Below are 14,630 nucleotides of genomic sequence, written 5' to 3'. Positions count from 1 at the left end.
TTGTTCTTTTGGTGAATAACGTGGTTTCTATAATTTTATTCATCCATTCTATATAATATAGAGGTAGTTAAATGGATTACCAAGCGTTTCAGCAAGTACCACCGTGAGTCATTCAAGTCAAAGAAATTAAAAAGAATTCTTAATATTCAAGTGCAAGAAGCACCTTGGTAACAGGAACATGTATTTTATTAGTAAGAATAACATAGTTTCTTTTGCAATTCAATTCGTGTAGCAGGGTGGTAGAGTAACTAAATATAAGTGTAGAAAAGGAAACATGCTTGCTAAGCTTTTGCAAGATCAAATGCAATGTTTTAAAAAGAAACGCCAAGATTAGAAGTGCAATGATGTATTTGATAAAATTAAAGCTTAATACATATAAAGTGCATACAATTTTCAAAACCGAAAATAAGGGCTATAGATCTTTTACATAAAACATGATTTAGACAAGATTATAGATCAAATCGACTAGAAATAACCTGAAAGGCAAAACAATAATTAATTAAATCAAAGGTTCTGAGTAATAGTCTGGTTTATCCAAGGGATCATTATAGACAGCTTAGTGTACACTCCTGGATAAACCCCACAGCCAAGGCCGAAGGAAGTCACGCCGACTTGCTGGTCATTCCATGTCAAAGGACCGCCACTGTCTCCCTGTATTGTAAGAAAATAAATAAATATTTTTGGTGGTTACTCATGGTGGTTTGATTCAAAACTAAGCAGAGCTTGTACTATGGTAACCAGACAACTGATAAGCATAATTATTAACTTCTTGCCTGGAGATTTGTAACACAGGGTTTCTCTAGTACAGACTCCAGTCTCTCACAGAGGTTCTTTGTTAATAATTATAAGTTACGATATTGTTGAACTATACTAGCTATGACTTTGTGAAGAGAGAAAATAAAATACGACTTCGAAATACATACTTGTAAAGATACATTTACAACCAGGCTAAGAACAGATACTCGCGCTCATCACACAATTATTTGTCGTGGATAGGATTCAAACCCACCACAAGCGACGCTTTAGTTATTGCAGCGAGATGACCATGTTAACTAGTGCGCCAAACGTGCAGTTAAAGATAAACTACGACATCATTAGCATAATTTATTATATTATAATACTGTTAATAAAGAGATTATAATAATAATGTGATTACATTCATTGCATTACACGTGGTTAATAAATGATATCCGTAAATTGTTAATTAAAATACTCGCTAATTACATAAAGCCATTGTTATGAATAAAATGTTGAAATTTCGAGTCGGAAACACACATCGTTTAATAATAATATATGTAAACATATTATTATAAAATATGTAAAATTATTATTATAAAACAAAGAATCTATAATAGTTACTTAAATTTAACTATTACTTGGTTAACTCATGACTCTCACTGCTGGAGTGAGAGTCACAAGGGCGTTTCGGTCGACCTCTCGACCGCAGTCAAAACAACAATGACTTTTCGAAGTTATGTGTGTATTAGTAACACTTGCCCCGAAAGTGAAGAAAAACCTCGTGATGAAACCTTTCTTACCTAGAAATATAAATATCATAAACAATTGATAAATATTACATACCAAACAGGAGTCTTTTCCGTGGCCGCCAGCGCAAAGCATTCTTGGAGTAATCTTGAGTTTCTTCAAGTAAGATATCTGACAGGAGAACTTTGGTACTACTGGTACTTGAACTTGCCGTAGATTTTCGGATATTGTAGCGTTTTTAGGCTGCAAGCATAAACATGAACAACAAAATTTACTCTACGAAAATATATTATGATATTCATTTCATGTCCTTGATTACCATACAAATAGAAACCTATGGTTTAGAGAAGAGATCATTGGGAAGCCCTTGTGAACATTTGACAAGAAAAGCATTTATTCCTCAAACTAACGAGTACTCTGAGCTACTCGGTAACGGTAACTCAGGTAACTACTAAGTACAAACGCATAACTAATTGCTTCATAATATTAAAGAGAAAATTCAGGTTGCCAAACAAAACAAATGTTAAAAATGCGTTTCACAAATTAATTGTTTTATGTGTTATTCGTATTTAACCAAGCTCTATCTCTGCGCCGTTCTTCTACACAATATTTGTATTAAGATATTATTTAACTATAATACCAAAGTTAATATTCTTAGAGTCACCAACATCAATATAAGACCTATCATAAAACTCATCAACGTAACCCTCCCGAATCACGGCACAAATTACAAAATAAGCCCGCATCTAGTATAATTTATAGCAAATTAGTTTCATCTGAGATCCAATATCATTCATTGTCATCAACACGTTGGCCATTTAACCCTCCCTTGACACTTACCCTTATAAAACTGTAAGGCTGCATTACATTGGTGTTATTTCTATTATATTTTTTGAGACTTTATCTATATCATTCATACTATGGAGGCTTGGTTCTGTATTTTTGTCTTTTCGGCGACTAACACACGGGCGGCGCGCGCAGGTAAAACTGTGCTGATGGTTTGTTTTTTTTTTTTTAATATCTCGCGCACTAAGATTTTCTCATTTGTCGCGGGAACTTTTACAAACATACTAACAACGGACTCAGAGTACAACCAGACCCGAAACATTATTTGTAGATCGCACAAATAAGGATTCCGTGTGGGAATAGAACTCACGACCTTCCCGACTCAATGTAACGATTTTGATTATATTTCTGTATCGCGAAGGCAGTCTGAGTAATCACTTACTATTTACTTCTACTTTATTTTTAAAAATCACCCTTTAGAAGATACAAATATGGGATAAAAGTTATGTACAGGACCATAATCCTGTTTTCAACATCAAAGCATGTTATAAATGAGTACCTACTCCAAAACTTACATAAAAAAAAACGCGTATAAAAAGAAATAATCATCACAAAAGACAAATGACTGTCATAATAATATCTACTTATTTAAAAAGTACCACAAAGCTTTATGATCCACTTAAATATTACAATACCTTCCATTATTCTGATGTCCATCCATTTCCTGGTCTTTTTACATCAAAAATTACATCAGGGTGGAAAAAATAACCAATGGGCGCACTGCTTTACCTAATTCATCTTCTCCGCAATGTTATTAGGAGTCTGACGGCTCATAAAATTTGACTCGTCTATTTAATATGTGTAATAATCGGCGTCTAGACACCAATAATAATAATAACTTTTCTTTATAAGTATCAAATATGTTTTTGTTTTGGGACTTTTGTGAAGACAAAGGGTTCATATGGGAAAATTTTAATGTTATTTTTCAATTATTTACGAGTAATCTGATTTCAAAGTTAGGTTACTTACGAAATTGGTGCCTTTTTGATGCTAAAAATCCTAATAATTATAGTCTCCTTTCTTAGGTCTTTTCACTTTTCTATACTTCTGATTTTTTATTTTTACCCTCTTTTAATCAAAAGCTAAAATAAGTGTCTCTTTTTTAACTCATTTTCACACAGGCTGTCTTATGTCAAGTTTCACATTAGTGACATTTTCATCAACTTCAAAAATCTCATCACTTAACGTGCGACCTGACCCACCAAAACAATGCACTTTTGCTGCTAAGAACCATCTTTTTGAAGCAAAAGAGATTACTGAGAAAATGGTACCGTAGTATTTTTAATTCTGTTTATCAAAGAAATTTTCAAAAATCACGCCTTTTCCATGAGGATCAACAGACAGAGACAATGAACTTAATCTACTTCATTACCTATAGAACGACTTTATGAAAGACTACCATAATAGATACTGTCTTATGTATGTATATTATATGAATGCCTATTCCTGGCCTTTCTACTTCTTAGAAATTACTTAACTAATTATGCTTGCTACTCACATGTGCCGTTCGGTATTAATCGGTCAGCCGTTTGGCACAAGCTGAACAAGGGAGTCGAGGCGATTTTGTTGTTCGATAAATATTGCTGAACCAAACATTTTCAATCGAATATGTGTATAGCAAGCCTTACTAAAATAAATGTTTAAACATACCTGTGTGTAACCCCATCCAGTGGTACTCAACAATTTTCCCTTCTTCAACTTCACTTTGCTATCACCAATAGAAATTTTATTCACAGTAGGTCCAAAAGTAACCGTCTCATTCAATTTGAGGATGCAAATATCATAGTCGTTGGTTTTATTAGAATACATTTCGTGTATTAATATTTTTTCTACATCGTATAACTTTCCTCCTTTGTCAACCTTGTCGGTACCAACTAGGACACTGTAGTTTCTATTCCTGGAAATAAAGTTGAAAATCGCTTGAGCAGTATTTTTTGTCAGATGACGTAATATAATCGTAAATACAGAAGGGAATAATATTGAAAGCTCTTCCGAGAAAATTGAATATAATAATATTCTGTTTGAGTATTCTGTTCGGCATTCGATGTTTAAACCTTCGTTAGTTTTGAATAATTTTATATTGAATTGAAACTAATGAATATTGTAATAAAAAACAAAGAATTAGTAAAAAAATACTTTTTGAAAACAGCAACTAAAATCTTGAAGCAGTATTATTGAGAAATATTGTTTTGGACATGCATAAAATATACCTCTACATTTTGATATTAAATTGTCTAAGTTTTCTCATATACATACATAGTATAATAACGAAAAATTCATAAAGTTTCACTTGTCTAGCATACTTTCCATAAATCAAATACGCCAAAAGTATATTACAAAATCAGTCCTAGCCAAGACATCTTATATTAAAAGTCTTCATAAATTCTAGCACAAGACAACGAAAAATAAATATTACTTTGTAACATAATAAAATGAAGAAATCTAAGTGGGAATGATTACTCAAAGGGAAAAAACAAATAAAATGAGATTCTTTTGCGAATGAATTCTTCTATATATTTTGGAAGCAAAGGAATTTAGAAATTGAATCTTCATTATTTATTTTCTTTTGATCATTGCACGGAGCTTTGTCAAAAAGGTCGCTTCATTAAGTTTTGGAAGAACCAGAGTTTTATTTCTACCACAAAGGTATTTTTGGTTTGCAATTTTGGTACTAAGTGTGACTTTGTTATCAATATTATTATAAGAACACAATAATTTAATGCTACGGTTGTCTGCCAAACATTTTTTTTTCTTGTCGAAAAACAGAATCAATTACTTATTACGTTATTTTTATTTACAATACGTTACAATAATTTTTTAGTACAATTATTTTTCAGGACAGACTGTCAGACTGTCAAATGATGACTTGTAATTTGTAGGAACGTTACTTGAGAATACTCCACATAAAAAAAGAACTAGAAAAAAAGTCATTTGATGCCACAGTAGACGTAAACTCATCAGAGGGTGGCAATTTTACAAAAATGATTGTCATTTTTAAACTACATGAGATAGATTTTTTATTTTTATTTTTTGAGAGCCAACACAACTCGGCCTAGCTCAGATTTTCGTTTTGACGTTGAGTTTTAGGACACGTTGTATATGCATATACATAGGTTACTATTATGTCATCCGTATGGTCTTGTCTATTCTAAGTGAAGACCTACTTAAGCAGTACTACAATACAATAGTTCCATTGTTCCTTAGTTCTATATCTACGTAGAGTTAGTAATCTGTAACACAGGACTCGGTGTTTACGGGACAATGGAGCTTGCAGCTGACAGAACATGGCATGTGTATGTCTGTACTGTATTTAGGGTGAAGTACACTATTATAGGCAGTTTTAACCATATAATATTTAGAATATTCTAAAACTTCAATACTTTTTCTTCTTTTGTAAATTTGGCACGTTTGGCGCAGTGTTTTAAGCGGTCACCTCGCCGCAACAACCGTAGCGCCGCGTGTGGTGGGTTCGAATCCTACCCGGCACAAATCTTTGTGTGATGAGCACGAGTATTTGTTCTGAGCCTGGTTGTCAAATTATCTATATAAGTATATATTTAGAAAAAATAAGTATGTTTATCAGTTATTTGGTTACCAAAGTACAAGCTCTGCTTAGTTTGGAATCAAATGACCGTGTGTGAGTTGTCCAATAATATTTGTTTAATATTTTATTACGGTAATCATTCATGTCGAGGAGACAGCGGCTATATTTTTTTTATATGATTGACTAGCGTTCCCGTTGCTGCATCGCCTTAGCAAGTCCTTAAGCCACGGTTTCTAAGTGTGTGTTATTACAGACTGAAATTTTTTATTATATACTCATTTGATACCAAAAAAAATATGACATAGTGACGCCACTACGTCGTATTTCTATACTAAAAAGTGTTTTAGACATTTCATATAGAATAGCTGATTTGATTGGTAGGCAACTTCCCTATTTACATCTCTGCTCATACCCTAAGGTAAAACAAGCTAGATGCTTTGAGTCAATTAATAAATTGCTTATAATAGACATTGACTGACAATTTTTTGGTCATCAAATTTATTGAACTATCGAATGAAATATAATATTTACATTGTCTTAAAACAAATACATTTAAAATTAAATAAATACTTTAATTTTAAATATGTACAAATAAATATAAAATTTATAATAATAATATTGACTGAAAATAGGTTACCTACCTTAAATCTATGTAATCTATGTATATCCTGCTATAGATTTCGCAACAATTTACTGTTTGACCGTAATCGGAATGTGTGTGGGAGTATATTATGTAGTGCGGTGGATAGCGTTATGTGTTTGTGGGATAAACGGATTAAGTAATATACTAGTGGATTTAGTTTATTATATAAGCATTGGTCTGTTTAAATTTACCCAAACCCTAATTTACAATAGACTGTGTGAACTAGGTCCTTCAAATATGATTTTAAAATTACCTAAATTAGCGATATTTATTGATGAGGTAATGTATTCAAAATACCAAAATATTTGCCTGCAGTAATTATTTACTACCATTAATGGTATTTTTGTCCATAATTGGACAATAAACAAAATTAAATTTATTGACAACATAATGCAAATTTAGCATTATTTTTAAATCTAATAAAACTACCAACAAGCAACTGGTAGTTTTAAATGTATGTATTACATAAGGTTTTTACATAAAACTAGCTTTCAGCACTAACACAAACAATACATCCATCTTGATCACTATTCTAAATACTTACGGCACAATACAATGCGCGGCTGTAAGCACGAACTGTTCATGTATGATTGAACTGCCGCACCAATGGACAGTGCCGTTGAGGCGGAGTGACGCGATGTATGGAACTTCCTGTATGGAGACATTGTGACCGCCGATGATGCCGACAGCCGGGCTTTCCGTAGCTAGGGCAAAATTAATTAATAGTTAATTATTTATTGTATTCATGACTAGCTGACCCGCGCAACTTCGCTTGCGTCACATAAGAAAGAATGGGTCAAATTTTTCCCTGTTTTTGTAACATTTTTTACTGGTACTCTGCTCCTACTGGTCGTAGCGTGATGATATATAGCCTATAACCTTCCTCGATAAATGGGCTATCTAGCACTGAAAGAATTTTTCAAATCGGACCAGTAGTTTCTGTATTAGCGCGTTCAAACAAACAAACAAACAATCAAACAAACAAACTCTTCAGCTTTATAATATTAGTATAGAAGTATAGATATGGGATTAGACAAGCACAGGATAGTAAAAAACGGCGTACAGAAAAAAAGGCCTATTAGTTTTAAACGCGATAGATGAAAGATGACGGTACGTTTTTCGGGCAAACCGTCTGGTAATAAAAGTACAGGTAGTAACTTTGAATTTAAAATAGTGTTTATTTACAGTTTGATACGTAATAGCGACCGTAAAAAGGCACACGGTAGTAATGCAAAATCTAGCGACTGGCATATCTGCATCATGCAGTTATATTTGATATGCAAATAAAGTTTACACAGTGAGTAGCATGTCCGCGAAGCCACAGTCGGACCTCAGCTCACCAAAGACAACCGAAGATATGTCTTTTGTGTTAAAAAAATAACACATCAACTCGTTGATCGAGCCAGCCTACTAAACAATTAAGCTTTTGCCTTACAATAAAATAAAAATAACATCCCGAGACTCGAGAACCAAGGACATAATACTTCAACGATGTTGACGACAAAACTCTTCTAAGGCCGCGTATTGGTAACAAGATTTCTCTGCCAAAAAAAGGAACCTCTTGATGTAATAGTTCCGAATCTAATAAACTACGTCTTGACATTAATAGCGACAGAAACCACTCACATAGAGTACATACTTTCAGCACTTCTTTGTGTCATAATAAGTCAGATATTGGCATCTCTCCAAATCTGGAACGATCTTAGTATGTCCTACTTTTTAAGTTAAAACTTGATGCCATCAAAAACATTCTGTAAAAACCTCAAGTCTCGCCGTAAAAAGTTGTGAGATCTATACATATAATACCAAGTCGATTAATCTATTTAGTCTCTACTTAAAGGACCTTCTGTGTTAAGTTATTACGTATGTTATTATCATGCCAATTTAAAAAAAAAAACCTTTAAAACAAATAGATCGACCTGGCCATCGCATGATTTGATTATTAGTATGTATCACACTACACAGCACGACGAGAAGTTAATGCTCCTGAAATGTTAATGGCGAATTTGTGTTTTCTTGCGATGACCAAGTCGATCTGTTTGTTTTAAAGGTTTTTTTTTTTAAATTGGCATGATAATAACATACGTAATAACTTAAGACAGAAGGTCCTTTAAGTAGAGACTAAATAGATTATTCGACTTGGTATTATATAGATCTCACAACTTTTTACGGCGAGACTTGAGGTTTTTACAGAATGTTTTTGATGGCATCTCACTTCTTTTTGTAGAGCGAACATAAGTCCAATTTGTATGGAAAGACGTTTTTTTTCATCATTCAACATATTTTCCTATGGGAATGTTGTTCAGTTTCATGGGTTAAACACCCTTACCCACCCTGTACCCCCTCCCGTTATGCCTCATATAGTAGGTGCCTATTTACACCTATTTATTTTATTTTCTACAGTAATAATAATTCATTAACTGCAAATATGACCTTGTAATCTTATACAATTATGTGGGATTACAAAGTTATTGTTGCAGTTGGTGTATTTAGAAAACTGAACCGAAATTAGAAAATATTAAATTTTTCCCATGATAAAAACACTAAACCCTATTTGTATTCTAAATTTTAAGCTTCTAAGTCTGCTAGAAGTACCTTAGACTTTTGATGATCGGTGAGTCAGTGAGTCAGTGAATCAGTGAGTGACAAAATTCAAAATTTTAACACGTTGTCATTCTTAAACTACTAGTTCAAATTGACTGAAATTTTAAATATACCGTGTTTATACAATGACTGATTAGTTGCTGAAAATCCAGGTTTCTTGTTTTATCCACAACGAAATTATAGGGGTGTCAAAAATAGCCCGAATTGCTTCGAGAAAAGGATGTTACGGCCGTGCCGCTTTTTTTTTGCTCGACTTGCGGGGGCACTTCCGTGCCCCCAGATAATATTGATTGTGATTAAATTGTGAAAACATTTTTTTCAGAAACTAATAAATACTGATTAATGGGAACCTCTGTATATCTTAGAAAATCAGTTTTTATCAGTTTCTGAAATAATGTTTTTTTTTTTATTTAGTGAAGTTTCCAACTAGGGGTGCGATATAATGTGTGAAAGTACTGAATATATACTACCTCTGTGGCGCGGTCGGATGTGTATAATGGTTACTACGAGCTCCCGGGTTTGATATCCAGACAAAATGCTATTGGTCCGACGTTGAACAGTACCGGTATGTTGATGGGAACTCAGTTTTTAATTGTAGATAAGTGATATCAAATGTTAGGTTTATTATAAGAAAATAATTACTTGTACATGGATTACATAGTTTGTGTCTGTCATACTTGCCACATACATATTCGGTTCGGCATTAATCGCCGTAGCCGGGCAGTAAAACCGAGTATGTGTAGATGAACCAGTCGGTGCAAGCCGAACAAGTGAGTCGAGTTGGTTTTGTTGTTCGATAAATATTGCCGAACCGAACGTGCAAAACCGAATATGTAGCAAATCTTATTTGTATTTTTGTTTACAAAATATATTCTAATTCTGTACTTTATAGCTATTATTATTGTAATATCAAGAAAGAAGAAAGAGCAGAATTTGAAGACTGAAGATTTGTTGTAGTGACCCAAAGACCATCCATAGGTCACGTGTGGTCGTTGACCCATGGATGGTCGCGGGCCAATATAGCAACTGACATCTGCTAGAAGACCAAGTTGAAAATGAGTGAATCAAATGTGGTAGTGACCCAAAGACCATCCATAGGTCACGTATAGTCGTGGACCCATGGATGGTCGTGGGCCAATACAGCAACCGACATCTGTTAGAAGACCAAGTTGAAGACGAGTGAATCAAATGCTGTAGTGACCCAGCGACGTTCCATGTGCCACGTGTGGTCGTTGACCCATGGATGGTCGCGGGCCAATATAGCAACTGACATCTGCTAGAAGACCAAGTTGAAAATGAGTGAATCAAATGTTGTAGTGACCCAAAGACCATCCATAGGTCACGTATGGTCGTAGACCTATGGATGATCTTGGGCCAATACAGCAACCGACATCTGTTAGAAGACCAAGTTGAAGATGAGTGAATCAAATGCTGTAGTGACCCAGCGACGTTCCATGTGCCACGTGTGGTCGTTGACACATGGATGGTCGCGGGCCAATACAGCCACAAACATCTGCCTGAAGACCAAGTGAATTTGAGAGAGCAAAGAAAAATTTTACCGCATTTTATTTTAAGATAAAGGTAATTGTATAAAAGCGATTATTATGTGAATTTTGGTTTAAAATTCAGAATGTTTTAATCTGAAAGGAGGACCGGACTAAACGTTCCTTGATACCAATAAGGACAAGCTCCAACAGTAACTATTATAGTATATTAAAAGACCTTTCTAATGACATACATATGACACGTCGTTATTGGTTCTTGGACCAGCTACCATTCATTTTTGCCGGTCCTCCTTTTAACTCACAAACTTTATGTAATTGATACAGCCTCTTTGTTTAATGAGATAACATAAAAACTGCACGTTTGGCGCAGTGGTTTAAGCGGTCACCTTGCCGCAACAACCGTAGAGCCGCGTGTGGTGGGTTCGAATCCCACCCGGGACAAATCTTTGTGTGATGAGCACGAGTATTTGTTCTGAGCCTGGATGTCAATTTATCTATATAAGTATGTATTTAGAAATATATAAGTATGTTTATCAGTTATTTGGTAACCATAGTACAAGCTCTGCTTAGTTTGAAATCAAATGACCGTGTGTGAGTTGTCCAATAATATTTATTTATTTGACATTTTTATAATTGGTGATTCTATGTCATATATGTATGTTTTACATTGTATTTGATGTGTATTATTTATGACTGTCCTTTATCTTAAATTAATTAAGAAAAAACTATTTCTATTCTAGTATAATTATGTAGTTACTAAATAAAGTTTAGAAACTTTCGTATTATTGTACAAAACATTAAAATAATAAAAGTACTTACATCGGCAATGCACATAGCTTATAACAAAGAACACTACAAAACTTTTAAAATACATAGTTGATGGTGTATCAATGGAGACCGCCACTAAACTAATGGTTTCCCTATTTGCACTCACTTTATATCAAAGATAAACTAATTGGTGAGAGCTTTATCTAAATTGTGTGATATTTGTTTTGTACAGTAATGTGGAAAAGTTACTGATTATAGTGATAGTATATGGTAATTTGTATAAACTCACTCACGGTCATTTGATTCCAAACCAAGCAAAACTTGTACTATGGTAACCAAATAACTGATAAAAATACTTATATACATCTAAATACATACTCATATAGATACATTAACGTCCAGGCTCAGAACTAATACTCGTGCTCATCACACAAAGATTTGTATAATAATATAAACAAATATTTTACATTACGGCTCTTATTATTTAGACTGGAGTTTGCTCAGAGTGATTAAGTATGTGCACAATGCACAGATACTCTTGTCATTCAGGGGGGCTAACACGTATCTCGGTTGACAACTATTTGAAAGCCACTATAATGTACATTGTTTTCTCTCTTAGAATATAGTGTTTAACACGTTACGTCAAAGCAGCAATGTACTGAATAGCGACCATCAACTTAACGTAGAGTACACTAGTTGTCAACTGAGATACGTGATAAGCCCGCAGTTAGTCTCAGGCCGGAAAACCTTCAACTATCATGATCCGCATGGTAATATGACGATGAGGCAAGACTTGCAGTCTTTCATGCTTCGTATCTTAACAGGAAACTTAGGAACCATTTTTGGCCAGGCCATTTCATTAAAACATAGCTTGAAACATTTGCTACTCATTCAATCTAGCTAAGAAATCCTGGGGTTTTTTCCCCGAGCCTAAAAAATTAAATCAAAAACAGCCATACAGATAAGATGAGACAATATTTGTTACTAAAGCGTAAAACTTTGTACAAAATAAAATATTCCACTTCGACTTTCAGCTGTACGTGCAATTTAATGAAGTTTGGACATATTAATGAGGTCGTTTCAATAACGAAATATCGATAAACTAATTATGAAGTTCGCCGTTTATATATAGCATTTATTTTATATTGTTAATAATGAATGTGTTAATTATGATGCAATTATAGTGGTTACTGTCATAAATTGTAAATAAACTAAACCTATTTTCGGTAAATTATTGATCAGAAGTAGTCGCAAATAGTGTAAATAGCTCCACATTGATTTTTACGTATTTTGTTTGGAATTAACATTGCACTGTGAATGCGTTAGTTTTTGTGTGAGAATCTCGAACCAGAAAAATATTTAAAAAAACCTCTGTCGTGTTATCTTAATTCGAACCAAAATAAAAAAGTCCTTGCTGGTCCTAAAAATAATTAGATATAGAAAACGCCTAAAATTGGCCCTTTAATGCTGGCCCAATGCGGGACGGGGAATTAATGTCTAGTATATATATATATATATCAGCTTAGCCTATCTTCCAAGCCATGTTGGAGTCGGCTTCCAGTCTCTCCGGATGCAGCTGAATATCAGTGTTTTACATGGAGCGACTGCCTATCTGACCTCCGCAACCCAGTTACCTGGGATAACACAATACCCTTCGGTAAGACTGGTTGTCAGACTTTCAAGCTTCTGACTACTGTTAACGACTGTCAAAGATCTTCGAAAATGACAGCCGGGACCCACAATTTAACGTGCCTTCCGAAACACGGAGGAACTCAATATGTATAAGATGGTCACCCATCCACAAATCAACCTCGGCAAGCATGGCTTAACCTCAGAGATCGATCCGCGCGGCTTTTGTTAACTAAGCCACGAGCACGGGAATTAATGTCTAGTACAAAATTAAAAGCAAATCTAGTAAGAAAATTTTATAACCACTTTTTAAGTTTTAAAAACGACATCTTACTATCGCAGCGGAATATCAAAGCAGCGGTTTTAAGTCTCAGCTTTTAAATATAAATGTAAAGCACTCTCTTAATCTACGTTTAATACAACCTCCTTTGAGTTCTTGATGGGAATATAATTGGGGACAGAATTAGCTTGACTTTGTTATAAAATGTGCAACATTTAAAAAAGACGATTTTCCCTGTCTTTATTTTTGCACCTTTATATCCCTGTTTATCCATTTAGGTACCTTCAAAAAATACATCTTCATTAATATTTTAAGCAGCACATTTACAGAGCACCATAGCCGTTTTGATTGTCGTCTGATTTTTATTATATTACCGTAGATGTACGTCAATGAAGCAATAGAAGAATGTTCATAGTTCTGTTTTCTATGGTTTTAAATGATTTTTTCATTTTTTCAATATCACTACAATTACTAATGGCTTTCTTATAATATTGGTTTTTAAAACTAAAGTTACAATCTTGACCACATTTCTGTACCTTCAGTGAAAAGTGATACATCTCGGCCTAGATCGGTTCTCATATTCACTGATTAAACTTCTTAAAAAAAAATTAGCTAAATTTCAGTCTTATCCCCGTTATTATAAGATTGAAATTGAGCGAGTTGTTTTTGTGAGTAGTGATATAAGTAAGCTTTTATTTCTGGATTTTTTTGTGTAAAAAAATACTTTTTCATTCGTATCAAAGTGTACTGAACCCATATTAATATTTCTAAAATGTATTTTAATACGACTCAAGATACCACATCTTACGCGACTCAAAAGTTTTTACTTCAATTAGTACAAAGTGATATAAATCGAATCCTATCATAATACATTAAAAAATAGACACAATGCAGTTTAGTGCAAAGTGGTACATTTGTACATAAACCATAAAAATACAAAATTATTTTCTTAAAAAGAAGTGACTAATGATACAACTGCAAATCAATCAATTTACACGTAATTTACCTAGCTAACTTTGATGTGATTATAAATTGAATACATATTATATTAATATAAACTTACGGAACATAGAACATAGATTTATGTGAAAAATGATACTTTTATAGTAGAATCAAAACTATCGCCAAATTTTAGAACTGAATTAGCCAAAAAATACGTAAAAGTGATTTAAGTTCGCGCAGCTCTTACGCACCCCGTCCCGCACCTCTTAGCGGGGGGTGTGGAAAGGGCGCAGGAGACGCGTGATTGTCAGTCTCGTATTTGCGATTAGAGAGGTGCGTCGTGCGTTACACCACAGGACAACGACGCGAAAGGTAAGACTTGTA

At 33.9% G+C, this 14,630-nt stretch overlaps 2 protein-coding genes across 2 annotated transcripts in view; one reads left to right on the top strand and one right to left on the bottom strand.

The window, feature by feature from the left end:
• Nucleotides 1-14,630, top strand: part of LOC142981819 (ras-like protein family member 10B) — an 86,102-nt gene that overhangs the window by 31,778 nt on the left and 39,694 nt on the right. The gene's annotated exons all lie outside the window — the stretch shown is intronic.
• On the bottom strand, nt 337-11,531 carry LOC142981693 (trypsin 5G1-like). Its single transcript, XM_076127765.1, has 5 exons — nt 11,447-11,531; nt 7,063-7,222; nt 3,982-4,228; nt 1,582-1,728; nt 337-651 (listed from the first exon to the last, which is right to left on the bottom strand). Exons 1-5 carry the CDS (start codon nt 11,499-11,501, stop codon nt 505-507), a joined length of 756 nt encoding a protein of 251 aa, XP_075983880.1. The 5' UTR covers nt 11,502-11,531; the 3' UTR covers nt 337-504.

The sequence above is a fragment of the Anticarsia gemmatalis genome, chromosome 20, assembly GCF_050436995.1.
Source record: "Anticarsia gemmatalis isolate Benzon Research Colony breed Stoneville strain chromosome 20, ilAntGemm2 primary, whole genome shotgun sequence".
NCBI lineage: Eukaryota > Metazoa > Arthropoda > Insecta > Lepidoptera > Erebidae > Anticarsia > Anticarsia gemmatalis.
This window is presented reverse-complemented; position numbering and strand designations above follow the sequence as displayed.